This window comes from Ranitomeya imitator, chromosome 1 (assembly GCF_032444005.1).
Source record: "Ranitomeya imitator isolate aRanImi1 chromosome 1, aRanImi1.pri, whole genome shotgun sequence".
Lineage (NCBI taxonomy): Eukaryota > Metazoa > Chordata > Amphibia > Anura > Dendrobatidae > Ranitomeya > Ranitomeya imitator.
In genome coordinates this window covers 490,615,605-490,635,249 of record NC_091282.1, presented here as the reverse complement: position 1 = coordinate 490,635,249, position 19,645 = coordinate 490,615,605, and the positions used below count along the sequence as shown (strand labels likewise).

Sequence of the window (19,645 nt, the reverse complement as noted above, 5' to 3'; positions counted from 1 at the left end):
CTCTGTGTAATGTACATCTTGAGGCTATGTGCGCACGTTGCGGATTTACTGCAGATCCACAACGTTTTTTACCGTGCAGAAACACTGGAGATCCGCAAAGTGATTTACAGTACAATGTAAATCAATAGGAAAAAAACAAATGCTGTGCTAATGGTGCAGAAAATTCCATGTGGAAAACGCAGCAGATTGAAAGAAGGAGCATGTCACTTCTTTTGTGCGGATCTGCAGTGTTTCTGCACCCATTCCATTATAGAAATGCGCAGGGGTAAAAAACGCATGAAATCCACACTGAATCCGCAGTAAGTCCGCGGGAAAAACGCACACAATCCGCAAGAAAAACGCATCAAATCTGCACCTGCGTTTTCTGCCAGGAGATAGAGATTTCTGCACCCAAATTTGCAACGTGTGCACATAGCTTGAGCGTTTTCTTGACGTATGCACTAAATGGATGCCAAAAGCATAATGTGACCTCTGTAACCATTTAAGAAGACCGTGGGCTTTATCAATTGAAATTATCATTTGGGTTGTTTGTTTTTTGTTTGTTTTTTTGCTAATTTTTTTTTTCTTAGAACCAAATTCAGCAAAATTTCCCACACTGTTCATAAATTTTGAACATCATTTTCGTGCAAGAAGTTGAACATTTTGCAAAATGACAAAAAATGCGACTTCATGAATGTGTCTAAAACATCTGCAAATGTCAAATTGGCGTAAAAAGCAAAGAACTAACTAAACAAAAGGCAACAAAAAAATACTGCTGCTAATAATCAGCTTTGTTTCCTCACTGCAATACAAAATAATAAGTTAAATGGTTATTCTCAAGAAGAAAATGGTAAACAGAAATTTAACAAGATAATTGCAACTTTGGCTATTTTTATATGCTCTCCTCCATCATTTTTTTTTTTGTCTTCTCGTTAACACATTCACTTACTGACTCCCTGCATTCATCACTGTCCCCAAACTCCTCTTTTTCCCGTCCTTATCTGGCTGTACACCACTACACTGACACTCGCGGAAGTACCCTTGACCAAGTAGGGCCCTGACCCTCAGACCCTTTAAACAGAGTAAGGCTGTGTGCAGACATTCAGGATTTTTTGAGGTTTTTTCGCTATAAAAACGCTTCAAAAACGCATACATATGCATCCCATCATTTTATAATGCATTCTGCAATTTTTGTGCATATGTTGCGTTTTTTTCCACGAAAAAAACACATCGCGGTAAAAAACGCAGCATGTTCATTAATTTTGCGGATTTTTTGCGGATTTCCCACTATATTATTGCATTGGGAACCTCCGGAAAAATAAGCAAAAAATCCACACATGAAAAAAAAACGAGGAAAAAAAAAAAAAAAAAACGCATGCGGATTTCTTGCAGAAAATGTCCGGTTTTGTTCAGGAAATTTCTGCAAGAAATCCTGACTTGCTCACATTGCAAACTTAGGCTATGTTCACACGTTCCTGATTTCCCTCCTTTTTTTTCAGGACTAAAAAGGGGTAGGGGTAGGGGTAGAGTTAGGGTATTTTCAGCCATTTTAACCCTAAAAAACTTCCTAGAAAACACAGACTCTGCATAGAAAACTGCATCAAAAAACGCACCAAAAAAGCACCAAAAAAAGGACCTGCGTTTTCTGCCAAGAGCTGCGGTTTTTAGTCCTGAAAAAAAAGGAGGGAAATCAGGAACGTGTGAACATAGCAACATGGTACTTCTTTTTTACCGCGGCTATTCAGCGCGGCTTTTTTCGTTCGCGATTTTTCGCAATGTGGGCACAGCAGTTCCTGTTTTCCATAGGGTACATTGTAATGTACCCTGCATGGAAAACAGCTGCGGACCCGCAGCGGGAAAATCGCGGCGATTCCGCATGAAAAAAAGGATGGTGTGAACATGGCCTTAATTTCTCCAGCGATGCTCTAGGATTGCTGGACGCCTATGGAGGAAAACTCACACACCAGAAAACTTCATCCACTACAAATTTGTGTTAAGGACCTGCAACTCTGCCCTTCACCTCGCCAAACAGACCTACTTCACTACCCTGATCTCCTCACTATCTAACAGCCCCAAAAAACTTTGACACCTTTCACTCCCTCCTCAGTCTGAAAACACAGGTCCCTATCACAGACACTGTGCTGATGACCTGGCCTCCCATTTTATAGGGAAACTAGAGAATATCCATCAGGAAATCCGCTGTCAGGCACCAAGTGCTGTGACTCCCATTCTCAGGAAAGAGAAGGAGATCCAGCTCAACGAAATAGTGAAAAATCCATAATTTATTTCACTCAAAATACAGTGAAAGGACAAAACATCAGCATACAGAAAAAATTATAAAAACAAGGTCAACGCGTTTCCGGTGACTAAGCACCCTTAATCATGATTAAGGGTGCTTAGTCACCGGAAACGCGTTGACCTTGTTTTTATAATTTTTTCTGTATGCTGATGTTTTGTCCTTTCACTGTATTTTGAGTGAAATAAATTATGGATTTTTCACTATTTCGTTGAGCTGGATCTCCTTCTCTTTCCTGTTCGTCCACGCCCTGACACAGCGGTTCCGTGCTCCGAGCTCCTGGGAATGTCGGTATGGTGAGCTGGATTTTGTTTTTCCTGGACTCCCATTCTCCCCCTGCATCTTCCCTGGCTCACTGTCCACATTTGATCCCATCACAGAAGAAGTCATCTCCAGGCTCCTTTCTTCTTCTCGTCTGACTAAATGCACTACTGACCCCATTCCCTCACATCTCCTTCAGTTTCTCTCTCCAGAAGTCACTACTCGCCTAACTATAATCTTCAATATCTCTTTCTCTGCTGGCATTTTCCTCTTCTCCTTCAAACACTATGTCATAACTTCATTATTTAAAAAACCCTCCTTTGATCCATCCTGCACAAATAACTACCGACCAGTCTACAACTTCCTCCTCATCTCTAAACTCTTGGAGCGCCTATTCTCGCCTTACCCGTTATCTCTCCACTTACTCCCTCCTAGATCCATCACAGTCTAGTTTCCACTCCCTACATTTGAAGGAAACTACACTCATCAAAGTGACCAATGGCCTTCTGACAGCAAAATGTTACGGTGACCACTCTCTGCTCATTCTTCTCGACCTCTCTGCAGCTTTCAACACTGTTGACCACCATTTCCTACTATCTATGCTTCAGTCAATGGGCATAAAGGACACTATCCTCTCCTGTTTTTTTTTCTTCCTATCTTTCTGACCTCCTTCAGGGTATCGTTTGCTGGCTCCACTTCCTCTCCCTCTCACTGTTAGGGTCCCTCAGGGCTCAGTCCTTGGCCCCCTTCTCTTCTCTCACTACACAGCCCCAATTGGATAGACCTTCAGCAGACTTGGTTTTCAGTACCATCTTTATGCTGATGACATACAACTGTACACGTCCTCCTCAGACCTTACCTTCTGTGCTACAGAACACCAGTGACTGTCTGTCCGCAGTCTCCAACATTGTGTCCGCTCTCTATCTGAAACTCAACCTTTCCAAAACTGAACTTCTTCTGCTCCCGCCGTCTACTAACCTAGCTAGATCTGACATCTCCCTCTCCATGGGTGGCAACATAATAATGACTGGGCAGCATGCGCGCTGTCTGTTATGTTTGACACCAATATTTCCTTCACATCCTATATTCAATCTCTTGCCTGCTAATGCTTACACCTAAAGAACATCTCTAGAATCTGCCCCTTTCCCACCACGGAAACAACAAAAACACTCACTGTTGCCCTGATCCACTCTCACCAGGACTACTGCAACGCATTATTAATTGGCATCCCCCCTCACTTGACTTTTCCCTCTCCAGTCCATCCTTAATGCAGCAGCCAGGGTCATCCATCTGACTAATCGATACTTGAACGCGTCCGCTCTTTGCAAGTCATTGCATTGGCTGCCTATTCATTATAGGATTCAGTTCAAACTGCTTGATCGCACCCACAAAGCTCTCCACAGTGCGGCACCCCCTACTTCTCCTCCCTCATTCCTGTTTATCGGCGTACCCGCTCGTTACACTCTGCAAGCGACTTTCAACTAATCTTTGCATTAATCTGTTCCTCCCACTTCCGGCTCCAAGACTTCTCCCGTGTTGCGCCAATCCTCTGGAATGTTCTAACCCAAGAAATTAGGACTATACACAATTTACACAGTTTTGGGTGCTCCTCAACACATCTGTTCAGAGTGGCCTATCCCATTCCTACTCAAAGTGTGTGTGTGGCACATTCACTAGTTATCTGAGAATAACCCTCCATCAAACTCCACCGCACCTAACCGCACAACAAATACTGTCTGGTGACTAGCTCATGCAGTCTTTATCTATGTCCCACTCCCTCAAGATGGCTGGACCATCATTGTACATACACGCCTGTACTTTGTAACTCCCCCACCTCATTGTAGATTGTAAGCTCTCATGAGCAGGGTCAACTTATTTTGCTTTAATTATTGTATTATTTTGAACGTTGTTACTTAGGACTTGTGTATTAACTCTTAAACTGTAAAGTGCTACGGAATATGTTGACGCTATATAAATAAAGATTCTTATTATTCTTTTGCCCCCACCTCATGTTTATTGATCATAGCCAAGCAGACCAGGAGTGGTGGCTGAACATGCACAGTTTATATGATTCAGGGCTGCATGGATCTCAGTAGTGCACATGGATGCTGGCGCCCAACCATTCCTGCCAACAACCAGAAAGTCTGCAGGCAGGGGAACAGCGCACTCCTGAAATCCAGTATTGCCTATAGCCCTTTAAGAAATGTAATAATGGTTAACACTGCTGTCCAGCTATTATGATATTATTTGATCACTGGCTTTTCCTGCTTTATTTATAGTGTTGTATACGGTCATTTGTTCCCATGCCCTACAGTATACAAGTGTAACAGGCTTTTTTCTAATTCTGTGACTGTTAGGTATGTTTTCTTCTTGGACCCTTGCAAGTTGGATTTAGTGAACCGAAAAATAAAGTCCATGGCTTTATGTGTTTCTGAGTGCCCGCATCAGGAGCTGAAAACACTAAACGATGTAAAAAAGTTTGCTGAAACAAATGGTGAGTGTAAAAATGAAATGTAGTAGTTGGAATTGAGAGCTTAGCTTTACTTATCGACACTCGAGATGAAAAATGTGATCCGGGTTAAGGCTACCTGATTTAACTCCCATCTACATTAGTATGACAAAGCACCAACCTCCTGTTTTCCTTTCTTCATCTGGGACGCCTTCTTTCTGTCACACATGAGTGTAGGCAGAATTGTCAGTCCAGTGCTTCCGACCACATGACAGCCCCAGGCCTATTGAACGCTACATTTCCTAGGTACATCCCATTTTCTCTTGTGCATTTATTATTATCATTATTGTTATTACTAGATGGTGGCCCGATTCTAATGCATCGGGTATTCTAGAATATGCATGTCCACGTAGTATATTGCCCGTCCACGTAGTATATTGCCCAGCCACGTAGTATATTGCCCAGCCACGTAGTATATTGCCCAGCCACGTAGTATATTGCCCAGCCACGTAGTATATTGCCCAGCCACGTAGTATATTGCCCAGCCACGTAGTATATTGCCCAGCCACGTAGTATATTGCCCAGCCACGTAGTATATTGCCCAGCCACGTAGTATATTGCCCAGCCACGTAGTATATTGCCCAGCCACGTAGTATATTGCCCAGCCACGTAGTATATTGCCCAGCCACGTAGTATATTGCCCAGCCACGTAGTATATTGCCCAGCCACGTAGTATATTGCCCAGCCACGTAGTATATAGCACAGCCCACGTAGTACGGTATATTGCCCAGTGACGGAGTATATTTCCCAGCCACATAGTATATAGCAGAGCTACGTAGTATATTGCTCAGCCACGTAGTATATTGCTCAGTCACGTAGTATATTGCCCAGCCACGTAGTATATTGCCCAGTCACGTATTGCCCAGACACATAGTATATAGCACAGCCCACGTAGTACGGTATATTGCCCAGTGACGTAGTATATTTCCCAGCCACGTAGTATATTGCCCAGCCACGTAGTATATTGCCAAGTCACGTAGTATATTGGCCAGCACAGAGCCACGTAGTATAGAGACTTAAAAAAACAAACAAAAAAAACATATGCTCACCTATAGCCCGTTGAAGTCCTGCTATACTTACCCTCCGCTGCCTTTGCCGCTCCTCGCCACGCTCCCGGGACCGCTCCATTGCAAGCGGTAGCTTGCGGTCCCGTCCCAGGGCTGGTGTGAGCAGGACATATGATGACGTCGCGGTCACATGATTTTGACGTCACGGCAGGTCCTTGTCGCACACCAGCCCTGGGACGGGAATGGAAGCTGCCGCTTGCAATGGAGCGATCCCGGGAGCGAGAAAGGCGGCGGATGGCGAGTATAGCAGGTTTTTTGTTTTTTTAAAATTATTTTTAACATGACATATTTTTACTATTGATGCTGCATAGGCAGCATCAATAGTAAATAGTTGGGGACACACAGGGTTAATAGCAGCGGTAACGGAGTGCGTTACACCGTGGGCCGTTACCGCTGCCATTTACCCTGTGTGAGCGGTGAGTGGAGGGGATTGCAGAGCGGGCGCCGAGCAGTGAGTGCAGGGGAATAGGGGAGGGACTAATCGGACTGTGCCCGTCGCTGATTGGTCGCGGCAGCCATGACAGGCAGCTGCCGAGACCAATCAGCGAACGAATAACCGTGACAGAAGGACAGACAGACAGACGGAAGTACCCCTTAGACAATTATGTATATAGATTATTATTATTATTATTTTTATTTGTTTATAATTATAGCATCATTGATTTCTAGCCATGTTCCTCACCTAGTACAGTCTCAAACACACCTGATTGGAACAGATAAGAATAGCCCAGTGCAGTTAGAAGGACCAGGCCAAGAATGCACGTGCTCACTGCACAGAGAAGTGTTAGTATACTTCCATAGTGATTCCAAAGATCTGCACTTGCTTGGCCTGTCCCCCAAAGAAGCCCATGGGGGACATAACCTGGGTCTACCAGATAATAACTGACTTAAAATATGGATTCCTTGCAGAAAAGTTCATGTACAAATTTTGATGAATACAAACGCTTTTTCCGTGTTCACAACACTAATATTCGCTGCTTAGAGGAGACCCATCAAACCTCTTGCAGTATGAAACGTAGCCTGACTGCATGTTTGGAGCCAGGTATATTATTTTCTGAAACTCTCCGGAAATTCAGTGATAAAATATTTTGAAGAACCTGCCAAGGACCATATCAGGAGATGAGACTTTTTTATACCACCGCCCTTGACAGCTTTTCCCTAGCGCTGTTAAAGGTGATTGACAGGTCTCTCCCTATGTAAACTCGAGAGAGAGAGACTGGTCAATCACCTGTTGTGGCGCTGGGAGAAGCCAGTCGGGGAGGAGCAGAACTAGTCCCCTTTCTGGCTATGGTCCCTGGCCAGATCTTCAAAGTATATTTGTTTTGAAACATCGCAACTCTTCAGAGAATAATATACCTGGCTGTAATAATCCTAAATTTGCGGTCAGCAGAATACAAACTTCATATATCCAAAGCACAATAAGCAGACTGTATACTTGATGATTTATTTGTCGTGCAAATGAGGGAAAGCTCGCCCATCCTCACCCATCCTCACCCATCCTCTAGAATTCAGTGCCCCAACACATCCGGTTATCCACTACTTTTGGATCCTTCAAAAGAAACCTGAAAACCCACCTCTTCAAGGAAGCTTACAGCCTGTAATGACCACCTCAACACCATTGGAGCTACTGCAACCCTCGACCTACTGTCTCCTTCCCCACCATCCTGTAGAATGTAAGCCCGCAAGGGCAGGGTCCTCTTCCCTCTGTACCAGTCTGTCATTGTTAGTTTGTTTACTGTAAGTGATATTTTTTATTTTGATGTAACCCCTTCTCATGTACAGACCCATGGAATTAATGGTGCTATATAAATAAATAATTATAATAAAAAGCTCGGAAGCTAATATCTGCCTCATTTAAACAGTATGCAAATTGCCTCTTCAGAGACACTTATCTACTATATAATTGTCTAAGGGTCACTTCCGTCTGTCCTTCTGTCTGTCCGTCTGTCACAGATATTCATTGGTCGCGGCCTCTGTCTGTCATGGAATCCAAGTCGCTGATTGGTCGTGGCAAAACACCCACGACCATTGCCACGACCAATCAGCGACGGCCACAGTCCGGCGGCAATATGGCCGCTCTTTCCTCCCCGCAGTCAGTGCCCGCTCCATACTCCCATCCAGTCAGCCCTCACACAGGGTTAATGCCAGCATTACCAGAGCGTGGTGTAACGCACTCCGGTTACACAGCTATTAACCCTGTGTGACCAACTTTTTACTATTGATGCTGCGTATGCAGTATCAATCGTAAAAAGCTCTAATGTTACAAATAATAATAAGAAAGTTATTCTCACCCTCCGACGTGGCGCTGTCCTCGGCAGTGCAAGCGGCAGGTTCCGGTGCTAAGGATGCTATGCGAGAAGGACCTGCCATGACTTCACGGTCATGTGACCGCGACGTCATCACAGGTCCTGCGCACATACCAACCCTGGGACCGGAAGACGCCGCGTGCACTGCACACAGGCGACAGGACTACAAGGGGCCCTCGGAAGGTGAGTATATGTTTCTTTTTTTTAGTTTTTAACCTGTTATATATGTAACTGGGCAGTGTACTACGTGTCTGTGCTGTACACTACGTGGCTCTGTGCTGTATACTACGTGGCTGTGCAATATACTACGTGGCTGGGCAATATACTACGTGGCTGGGCAATATACTACGTGGCTGGGCAATATACTACGTGGCTGGGCAATATACTACGTGGCTGGGCAATATACTACGTGGCTGGGCAATATACTACGTGGACATGCATATTCTAGAATACCTGATGCGTTATAATCGGGCCACCATCTAGTCATTTTTATATTTATTGTGTGTGTGTGTGTGTGTATATGCTCAAAAAAATAAAGGGAACACCAAAATACCACATCCTAGATATCACTGAATTAAATATTCCAGTAGCAAATGTTTATTCATTGCATAGTGGAATGTGTTGAGAACAGTAAAACAAAAAAATGATCAATGTAAATCAAAACTAATATTCTATGGAGGTCAGGATTTGGAATGATACTCAAAATCAAAGTAGAAAATCAAATTACAGGCTGATCCAACTTCAGTGGAAATGCTGCAAGACAAGGAAATGATGCTCAGTAGTGTATGTGGCCTGTATGACCTCGCCTGGGTATGCTCCTGATGAAGCGGCAGATGTTCTCCAGAGGAATCCTCCTAGACCTGGATTAAGCATCTGTCAACGCCTGTTGACTCAACAGTCTGTGGTGCAATGTGGAGTTAGTGGATGGAACGAGACATGATTTTGCAGATGTACTGGATTGGGTTTAGGTCTGGGGAACAAGCAGGCCATTCCTTAGCATCAATGTCTTCATCATGCAGAAACTGCTGACACACTTCAGCCACATAAGGCCTAGCATGTCATGCATTTGAAGGAACCCAGGGCCCACTGCACCTGCATATGGGCTCACAATGAGTCTGAGGATCTCATCCTGATATCTAATGGCAGGCAGGGTACCTCTGGTTAGCCCATAGAGGGCTGTGCGGCTCTCCAAAGAAATGCTTAATGTGAACCTGTTCTCATCCGTGAGGAGCACAGGACACCAATGTCAAATCTGCCAATCGCCCTGCATGGTGTTGGACTGTAAGCACAATACCCACTTGTGGATGTCCGGCCCTCTTACCAACCTTATGGAGTCTGTTTCTGACCTTTTTAGCAGACGCCTGGATGTTAGTGGCCTGCTGGAGGTCATTTTTCCGGGGTCTGGTAGTAGTCCTGCTTCTGGGTTGTTGCCCTCCTATGGCCCCCTCCACAACTCTTGGTCTACTGGCCTGTCTCCTGGTATCTACACCATGCTCTGAACACTGTTTATAGACACAGCTACCCTTCTTGACACAGCTCGCATTGATGTGCCATCCTTGATGTGCCACACTACCTGAGCAATAGGAGTTGTTCCGCTAATTGCCTATCATTTCTACCTGTTGTCTGTTCCGTTTGCACAATTCCAGGAGAAATTGATTCACAATCAGTGTTGCTTCAAAACTGGACAGGTTGATAGACTTGGAGTTACATTGTGTTGTTTAAGTGTTCCCTCTATTTTTTTTGAGGTGTGTGTGTGTGTATGTATGTATATATGTATATGTATATATATATATATATATATATATATATATATATATATATATATATATATATATAATAATGACTGTAGATCATATAAGAGTATAAATCTCATAAGATTACCTCCATTTGAAGGCATTATCTTACAGTAGGGCAATCTGTGTTCTTAATCAGCTTCTTAATTCTGTTAATTTTCTTTCTTCATTGTATAAACCACTTCCCCTTAGCTTGATATATAGAATATAAGAGATGTAATATTTTATGTAGCTGGGAAAATAGAAATGCTCATTTTTTTCTGTTAAAGTAACATCTTCAAGAAAGTATTAGCATTGCTTGGGGACACAAGTTTGTCTAGAGGTCAATGGTTCTCCTGAGGGTTTGCCTTATCTTCACAAGTGAAGATTTACATTTACAGCAGCAATATAAAGATTTATGTATTAATCTCTAACCAGAGGATAATAAAATAGAGCTTTCTGCCTTTGACATGTCTATAAAGTTTCTTGAGTGCTTTGTGGCCTTAAATGAAGGCACAGTGAATAAGAAAGAAAATAAGTCCAACAGAAAATGGAGCATTTTATCATGTTTTCTCATTGAAAATCAGTATGCAGTTGGTCTAGGTATAGAAAGGATTTCATGTCAAAAAAGGGATATCTTAAATTAGAGATGTTTAATTGTATGTGAATGATTACATTTGAAATGGTGCTGTGCAATGGCCACGCTACCTTTCCTCACTTTCCATTCTTTAGTAACTATACCAAAAAAAAAGCAAGTTAAACGAATAATAACCATGCACATTAGTGGGAAAAATGCAATATTAAAGCTTCAATGCAGAACACTAAGAAACAACACAAATCGTTGCAAACACCATTGAGTTACACACGAAAATCCAAACTGATTGACCAACAGTGGCCAGAATATCCCTACCTCTGTACATAAAGGTCCTTGACCAATGCAACGCATAAGTGCCACACAACATAAAGTATCATAAAATGGTGTAACCAAATATATGAAAATACTAGGGCTGATGTACCCAAACCAAGATCCTTGGTGAAGCCATGTGATGTGTTGATGGTACACATGGGGACACGCAGACCCCTACTTCATCTTGGGTCTTTGTAATCGTATACAGTCTTTATTTTTTGCAGTAACCCAATTTCTTGCTTCATAATAAAAGGCAAAGGTCATTCGCTGCCAGGAAGAGATGAAGTAATATCCTCTTGAGGAATAAAACCTTTATTTTAATTATTTAAAATAAATGTATAATGTTTTAATTTATTTTATTTGCACTCTGTGATGCTGTATTCTATGCTAGTCCTGGTTTTGGTGGATCAGCTTTAATAGATGTATATGCTGTTACATTATATAATTGCACTTTTGTTGTGTAGCACAGTGGTGCTCTTTTAAATGGTTTTCAACCATTTCTGTTTCCTTGTGTTTTCCATTGATACTTTAATAAAACTGTATTGTGAAACCCACTAGTGCGCTCAGCTATTATTTATACAGCTTAGTTCTTGGGTTTTTTTTTGGGGGGGGAGGGGGGTTTGAGGAGGGTGGGCGGTGGGGACAACGATTTTGCTATGTGAGCATGTAGTGACTAGAGATTATATCTAGGTTGTGCCTGTCGATTTTGCTATATTTTGTTTTAGTAACTATGTCCTCAGCCCTGCCATGTGTTCAGTGTTTTTACCTTGAACTTGCAGTGGTGGCACCAGCCATCGCTATATCCAGTGCCCCCATTGCAGACAAAGGGAAAGCAAAGTGACATTCTTCTTCGTGGCTCTGAACGCACGGCAGGACTAGGGGCATAGTTACTAAAACTGCAATAGTTACTAAACCGGACGCTGTAGCTGGTGCCACCATGTCATAGGATGTGGTGCCTGAACACTACAATGATGCAAACATTGGACAGGCAGCACAGCAGAAGGGGGGCTGCAGCAGAGGCATAGTTATTGAAGGAAATGTAATGTAAATTTGGGGGGGTTTTAGATTCTTTAAGTGAAAAACGGATCAGTCCACTTCATAAACATTTTGTCTAACTTTTTCCAACAGGATCACGTTTGTGTGATTATGCACTATCCCCCAACCAGTACACTACCGATAGCAAAGCAGTGTCTTTATGCCCAAAGCTTCCAGTGCCAGAAAGGTAAGTAACGGGAAGTGTCTCTTCTAAGCCGTGCACATTTCTCTATTCTACTGCAAGGTACCGTTAAAGGGAGTCTGTCCGTAGGATCAACCACCCCTCCTAAGCTATCTATATGGGCATGTAGACAGTAGCATGCTGTAATGATATCTTATTCCAGAGAAATACTTTTTTTTCTTGTATGTAAATGAGCTGTTAAGATCTATGGGCCGGACACAGATCTCCCTGACAATCTGCCTCCAAAGCTTATTTTATGTGAAAGGAGTAGGTAATGAGTAATGGATGCTCTCTGCTTTTCTTATCTCACTGCAGAACAGTGTTGCAATACAGCAGAGCTGTAGAGCTGCAACAAATGTGTTTGTAAGGAGACAAAGATCAGCTCTAGTGTTCTGTGTTAGTTTACATGTCTTAAGGTACCGTCACACTAGACGATATCGCTAGCGATCCGTGACGTTGCAGCGTCCTCGCTAGCGATATCGTCCAGTGTGACAGGCAGCAGCGATCAGGCCCCTGCTGTGCTGTCGCTGGTCGGGGAAGAAAGTCCAGAACTTTATTTGGTCGCTGGACTCCCCGCAGACATCGCTGAATCGGCGTGTGTGACACCGATTCAGCGATGTCTTCGCTGGTAACCAGGGTAAACATCGGGTAACTAAGCGCAGGGCCGCGCTTAGTAACCCGATGTTTACCCTGGTTACCATCCTAAAAGTAAAAAAAACAAACACTACATACTTACCTACAGCCGTCTGTCCTCCAGCGCTGTGCTCTGCACTCCTCCTGTACTGGCTGTGAGCGTCGGTCAGCCGGAAAGCAGAGCGGTGACGTCACCGCTCTGCTTTCCGGCCGCTGTGCTCACACAGACAGTACAGGAGGAGTGCAGAGCACAGCGCTGGAGGACAGACGGCTGTAGGTAAGTATGTACTGTTTGTTTTTTTTACTTTTAGGATGGTAACCAGGGTAAACATCGGGTAACTAAGCGCGGCCCTGCGCTTAGTTACCCGATGTTTACCCTGGTTACCGGCATCGTTGGTCGCTGGAGAGCGGTCTGTGTGACAGCTCTCCAGCGACCAAACAGCGACGCTGCAGCGATCCGGATCGTTGTCGGTATCGCTGCAGCGTCGCTAAGTGTGACGGTACCTTTACACTGGAAATTACCCCTTTTTATTTAAAATGATCTCTGGAGGCAGATTCTCATGCAGATTAGTGTCCGGCTCATAGATCTTTACCAGCTTATTTACATATAAGAAAAAAAATCTCTCTGGAATAAGACGTTAGATTGCAGATATCTAGGTATTTTATTCAGCTTCCTATGAGCGTCATGCCCATATAGACGGCTTAGGGAGGTTGATCCTACTGGCAGAATCCTTTATTGAGACGTAGTAATATCTGGGAATGTCTTGTGTGGCGTTACTTCCTGTGGTCACTTCCACTGGTTCTGCTTCCGTGTATTGTTAGTAATGATGCTTTCAGAAATCTACAGTGTCTTTGGATAACTTTGGACAACTATCATCATGCAATAGACAAAAGGTGGGTTGATCAACCTCTAATGTATGTTATAAAGAAGCAATTGGATGCTTATTCCAATGGAGCAGGGCACATTACTCCTTGCTTCATCAGAAAATGAATATTGTATAAAGGAATAGCACACCAAGAATAGGCACAGAAAGGAATACTTTTTTAAATTTTTATTTTTTACCTTCATATCCACATAAAAAATTTATTATACTGCAGACTGAAGTATAGCAACATTTTGAGTGAGGTTCCCTTCTTCAAGCTTAAAGGGACTCTGTCACCTGAATTTGGCGGGACTGGTTTTGGGTCATATGGGCGGAGTTTTCGGGTGTTTGATTCACCCTTTCCTTACCCGCTGGCTGCATGCTGGCTGCAATATTGGATTGAAGTTCATTCTCTGTCCTCCGTAGTACACGCCTGCGCAAAGCAATCTTGCCTTGTGCAAGCATGTACTATGGAGGACAGAGAATGAACTTCAATCCAATATTGCAGCCAGCATGCAGCCAGCGGGTAAGGAAAGGGTGAATCAAACACCCGAAAACTCCACCCATATGACCCAAAACCAGTCCCGCCAAATTCAGGTGACAGGTTCCCTTTAAAGGGTATGTGTGGAATATCTTTGTTGGATGAAAAAATGCAAAAAATTCACAAGTCACTGTAGCCTGGGAACCAGAAATAGAGTGTCACGGGGATACTCTGCAGTTTTGTTTCTGCAAACTCCTGCACTGGTTAGAAGTGCTTTCCATCTTATCAAACAGCGCAGGTTTTTTCTTTGCTAGCAGTGCAAGGGTTAATCTGTTTAGTTGAATCTCCTGGAACTTTCTTACTTGGATGAACTCAGCTGTTCAGTGTTGGCCATCCTCGCCTCTGGCACTTAAGGTACCGTCACACTCAGCAACTTTACAACGAGAACGACAACGATCCGTGACGTTGCAGTGTCCTGGATAGCGATCTCGTTGTGTTTGACACGCAGCAGCGATCTGGATCCCGCTGTGCCATCGCTGGTCAGAGCTAGAAGTGCAGAACTTTATTTGGTCGTCAGGTCGGCGTGATTCGTCATGTTTGACAGCAAAAGCAACGACGCCAGCAATGTTTTACATGGAGCTAACAACCAGCAAGAACGATAAGTGAGTCGCCGTTACGTCACAGGATCGCGCCAGCATCGTTCTGGAGTTATTGTGTTTGACGTCTTTACAGCGACCTAAACAGCGACGCTGCAGCGATCGGCTCGTTGTCTATATCGCTGCAGCGTCGCTGAGTGTGACGGTACCTTTAGGCATTGCCAGTGTCCGTTCTTTCTGCCTGGTTTGGAGGTGTAGTTTGTGGTTGGGTGTTGTGTTAGGAGATTGTTGCTTGGAGTTTTGTCTGTGTGCACTTCATCATTTTCTCCTATTTGGTTTCTCATTCCTTAAACTCCCTTGTATCCCACTCTGTTGTTTGGTGTCTGTATTCTGTATGGTTAGCGCACATAGTTCCACAACCAGTGTGACATACAGTTTGGAAATGACTATTGCCCATCGTAGAAGGAAACCGGTGGTACAACATGCAGAGGTTAGGCCTCTTTCACACTTCCGTCTTTCTCTTGTCACAATCTGCAAAAAAAACTGCAGGATCCTGCATTTTCTCATAGACTTGTATTAGCGATGGATTGTGACAGATGGCCAACCATTTCATCCGTCTTTCACTGGATCCTGCATAAAAAAAGGTCCGTCTGGCAGAGAAAACGTTCAGAGAAACGTTTTTTCTGCACGTTGGGAAATCGTTCAGCAACAGAAGTGTATTTAGCTCTTCCTGCACCCGGGGTAAAGGATCAGTTTGGTGCCCCCCCTCAGATTTCTGCCCCCTATAATGTCCTCAGATTTCTGCCGCCATAATGTCCTCAGATTTCTGCCCCCATAATGTCCTGATTTCTACCCCCATCCCCTCCCTTCCCGGGTGCAGTTGCATGTGGTGGAGAAATCTGAGGAACACAGTAGTATATAGCACAGCCAACATAGTAGAATACAGCACCGCCCACACAGTAGTATCCAGCACAGCCCACATAGCAGTATACAGCACTGCCCACACAGTAGTATACAGCACTGCCCACATAGTAGTATATAGCACAGCCCGCATAGTAGTATACAGCACCGCCCACACAGTAGTATACAGCACAGCCCGCATCTCTCCTTCTGGCAGTCCGATGTCTTCAGCTCCAGGCTCCATTACCCAGCCAGCTGGAGCACTTACCACAAACCGCAAGGCTGCCTGTGAAGAGCAGGCGAGTGATGTCAGCAGCGTGATCACGTGACCTGATCACGCTGCTGGCGTTTCACTGATGCAGAAGTGCTGGCGGCGGTCAGGGCATAGATCAAGGGTACTAGCGTCTGAAGACGCTAGTACATCCTTGGGAACCGGCGCGCAGCACTTTCTCTGAGCCGGCTGTCAATTTGACAGCCAGCTCAGAGAACGGAAGAATCTGTGTGGGGGCGGCAGAATTCTGCTGACGGGGAGCCTCCTCCTTGGACCGCCGCATTGGGCGGCCTGCTGGCGCCCCCTATCGGCTGCGCCCCCCTGGATACGCTACTGGTCAGCGATGCATCCTGCGCTGCCCGTCACTGGCTACAATAGTAATAGTTCACAGGCAGCGACGGGTCCCGCCTTTTCAAAGAGAGCATGCGTGGAAGAATTTCCCGTCGGGGAAATTCTCTCTCGCTCGCTCTCTTTCTCTTTTTACTATTGATGCTGCCTATGCAGCATCAATAGTAACAAGATATAATGTTAAAAATAATAAAAAAAAATAAAAAAATTGCAGTATTCTCCTACCGGCGTTTCCGCGCAGCATCACCGATGCTGAATGATTTACAGCTACTAGCCAGCTTAAGTACATGTGGGGTTGCCTGGTTGCTAGGGAATCCCCACATGTATTCAAGTTGGCTAGTAGCTGTAAATCATTCAGCTGCCGTGATAACTACTAAATTTCAGTGCAGTCATAAATACTCGGAGACCACCCGAGCGTGCTCTGGAAAACCCGAGCAACGAGTACACTCGCTCATCACTAATAGAGTGGCAACTCTGGGCATGGCATAGACCTGGAGTGACACAGGCTTCAGATCTGCAGTAACCATTTGCATATCGAATCAAATGCTGATTTATCAGTAACATTAACAGACTGGTCATGTAAAAGTATTGCTGGACTTGTCTATGAAAATGTCAAATGCATATTAGATAGTTAGTTTGGGGGTGAAATCCTGCTGATAGATTCCTTATTAAGATGTGCATAAAATGAATTCTACAGCCATGCAGTGTTTTTAGATTTGTACACACTTGGTCAAAATTGTTGATACCTCTCGTTTAATGACAGAAAAACCCACAATGGTCACAGAAATAACTTGAATCTGACAGAATTTGAAACAAACAAACAAAACTCATGAAATAGGCCTGGACAGAAATGATGAAAATAACTGTCAGCGCCGGTCAGCCGGAAAGCAGAGTGGTGACGTCACCGCTCTGCTTTCCGGCTGGCCGGCGCTGACCGTGCAGAGGAAAGCAGAGCGCCGGAGGACAGACAGCTGAAGGTAAGTATGTAGTGTTTGTTTTTTTAACGTTTATGCTGGTAACCAGGGTAAACATCGGGTTACTAAGCGCGGCCCTGCGCTTAGTAACCCAATGTTTACCCTGGTTACCAGTGAAGACATCGCTGAATCGGCGTAACACACGCCGATTCAGCGATGTCAGCGGGAGATCCAGCGACGAAAGAAAGTTTTAAACGATCTGCTGCGACGTACGATTCTCAGCGGGGTCCCTGATCGCAGTAGCGTGTCAGACACAGCGAGATCATAACGATATCGCTGGAACGTCACGGATCGTGCCGTCCTAGAGATCAAAGTGCCACTGTGTGACGGTACCCTAACTCTTGACTCTGCCCTGTCCATCAAACCTCACATCCAAGCTCTCGCCACCTCCTGTCGCCTCCAGCTCAAAATTATTTCCAGAATCCGTCCTTTCCTCAACCCTCACTCTGCCAAAATGCTTGTGCATGACCTAATCATCTCCCGCCTCGACTACTGCAACATCCTCCTCTGTGGCCTACCTTCTAACACTCTCGCATCCCTCCAGTCTGTCCTTAACTCTGCTGCCCGACTAATTAATCTCTCTCCTCGCTACACTACTGCTTCCCCTCTTTGCAAATCCCTTCACTGGCTCCCAATTTCCCAGCATATCCAGTTTAATCTACGAACACTGACCTACAAAGCCATCCATAACCTTTCTCCTCCGTATATTTCCAAACTAATCTCTCAATCTCTTCCCTCACGTAATCTCCGGTCCTCCCAAGATCTCCATCTCTCCTCCACGCTTATTCGCTCCTCACCCAATCGCCTCCAAGACTTCTCCCGAATATCCACCATCCTCTGGAATTCTGTGCCCCAACAAGTCCGGTTATCCACCACATTTGGATCCTTCGAACGGAACCTGAAAACCCACCTCATCAGGAAAGCTTACAACCTGTAATGACCACACTGCCACCTCAACACCATCGGAGCTCCTGCAACCCCTGACCTACTGTCTTCTTCCCCATAATCCTGTAGAATGTAAACCCCTTCTCATGTACAGCACCATGGAATTAATGGTGCTATTAAAATAAATAATAATAAAAAAATAGGGAAAAAAATGTCAAATGGGGGTCAGTCTTACAGTCCGAATTCAGCTTTCCGGGGGAAGACAGGCACAGGTTCAGGAGTGGTCACAGGGGTTGTTGGTGGTCCAGGCTGGTGTGCTGGCCTCTGGGAAATCCCATCCCAGACTGGTGCGGCAGCTGTGCTCTATGCTCGGGCGGCGGCGCTCTGTGCTGCAGCAGCAGTGTTATGTGTTGTGGCAGCGGTGCCCCGCCAGTATTTTGTCAAAGCCTGGAGGCCCCCGCAGCTCCATTGCTCCGATGCAGTGGCTACCGGGAAAATTGCCGCTGGGGGCGGCGCATACTGAGATTCAGATCTCGGCAACGCAATCTCGTCCTGAGATCTGAATCTGAGCATGCGTCGCCCCTAGCGGCCATTTTCCCGGAGGCCAATGGAGCTGCGGGGGCCTCCGGGCTTTGACAATTCAGGCGGAGCCCCCCCCAGCATGGAGCACCACTGCCGCAGCATTTGTAAGTATATTCTGACTATAAGACGCACCCCTATTTTCCCCCCCAAAAAAGTGTGTCTTAGAGTCCGAAAAATATGGTATATCAAGAAAAGAACACTGTCCCTATTGTGAAACATGGAGGAGGCTCTGTTATGTTCTGGGGCTGATTTGCTGCATCTGGCACAGGGTGTCTAGAATCTGTGCAGGGTACAATGAAATCTCAAGACTATCAAGGGATTCTAGAGAGAAATATGCTGCCCAGTGTCAGAAAGCTTGGTCTCAGTCGCAGGTCATGGGTCTTGCAACAAGATAATGACCCAAAACACACACAGCTAAAAACACCCAAGAATGGCTAAGAGGAAAACATTGGACTATTCTGAAGTGGCCTTATATGAGCCCTGACCTAAATCCTATTGAGCATCTTTGATCTTTGAAAAGAGGTGAAACATGCTGTCTGGAAAAAGCAACCTTCAAACACGAGATAACTGGAGCAGTTTGCTCTTGAGGAATGGGCCAAAATACCTGCCGAGAGGTGCAGAAGTTTCATTGCAGTGATTGCCTCAAAAGGTTGTTCAACAAAATATTAAGTTAAGGGTACCATCATTTCTGTCCGGGACTATTTTTTTTTATTATTACTTTTGTCAGATTCAAGCTATTTCTGTGACCATTGTGGATTCTTCTGTCATTAAACGAGGGGTACCAACAATTTTGACCATG

The 19,645-nt window shown here is 44.7% G+C and overlaps 1 protein-coding gene across 2 annotated transcripts in view; it reads left to right on the top strand.

Moving 5' to 3' along the window:
- SLC44A1 (solute carrier family 44 member 1) overlaps positions 1-19,645 on the top strand; it is a 144,316-nt gene that overhangs the window by 49,539 nt on the left and 75,132 nt on the right. For both annotated transcript variants that reach the window (XM_069765915.1, XM_069765906.1), the window contains exons 4-5: positions 4,894-5,030; positions 12,226-12,319. In XM_069765915.1, coding sequence (XP_069622016.1) covers positions 4,894-5,030; positions 12,226-12,319 — 231 coding nt within the window. The remainder of the gene's footprint in view (positions 1-4,893; positions 5,031-12,225; positions 12,320-19,645) is intronic.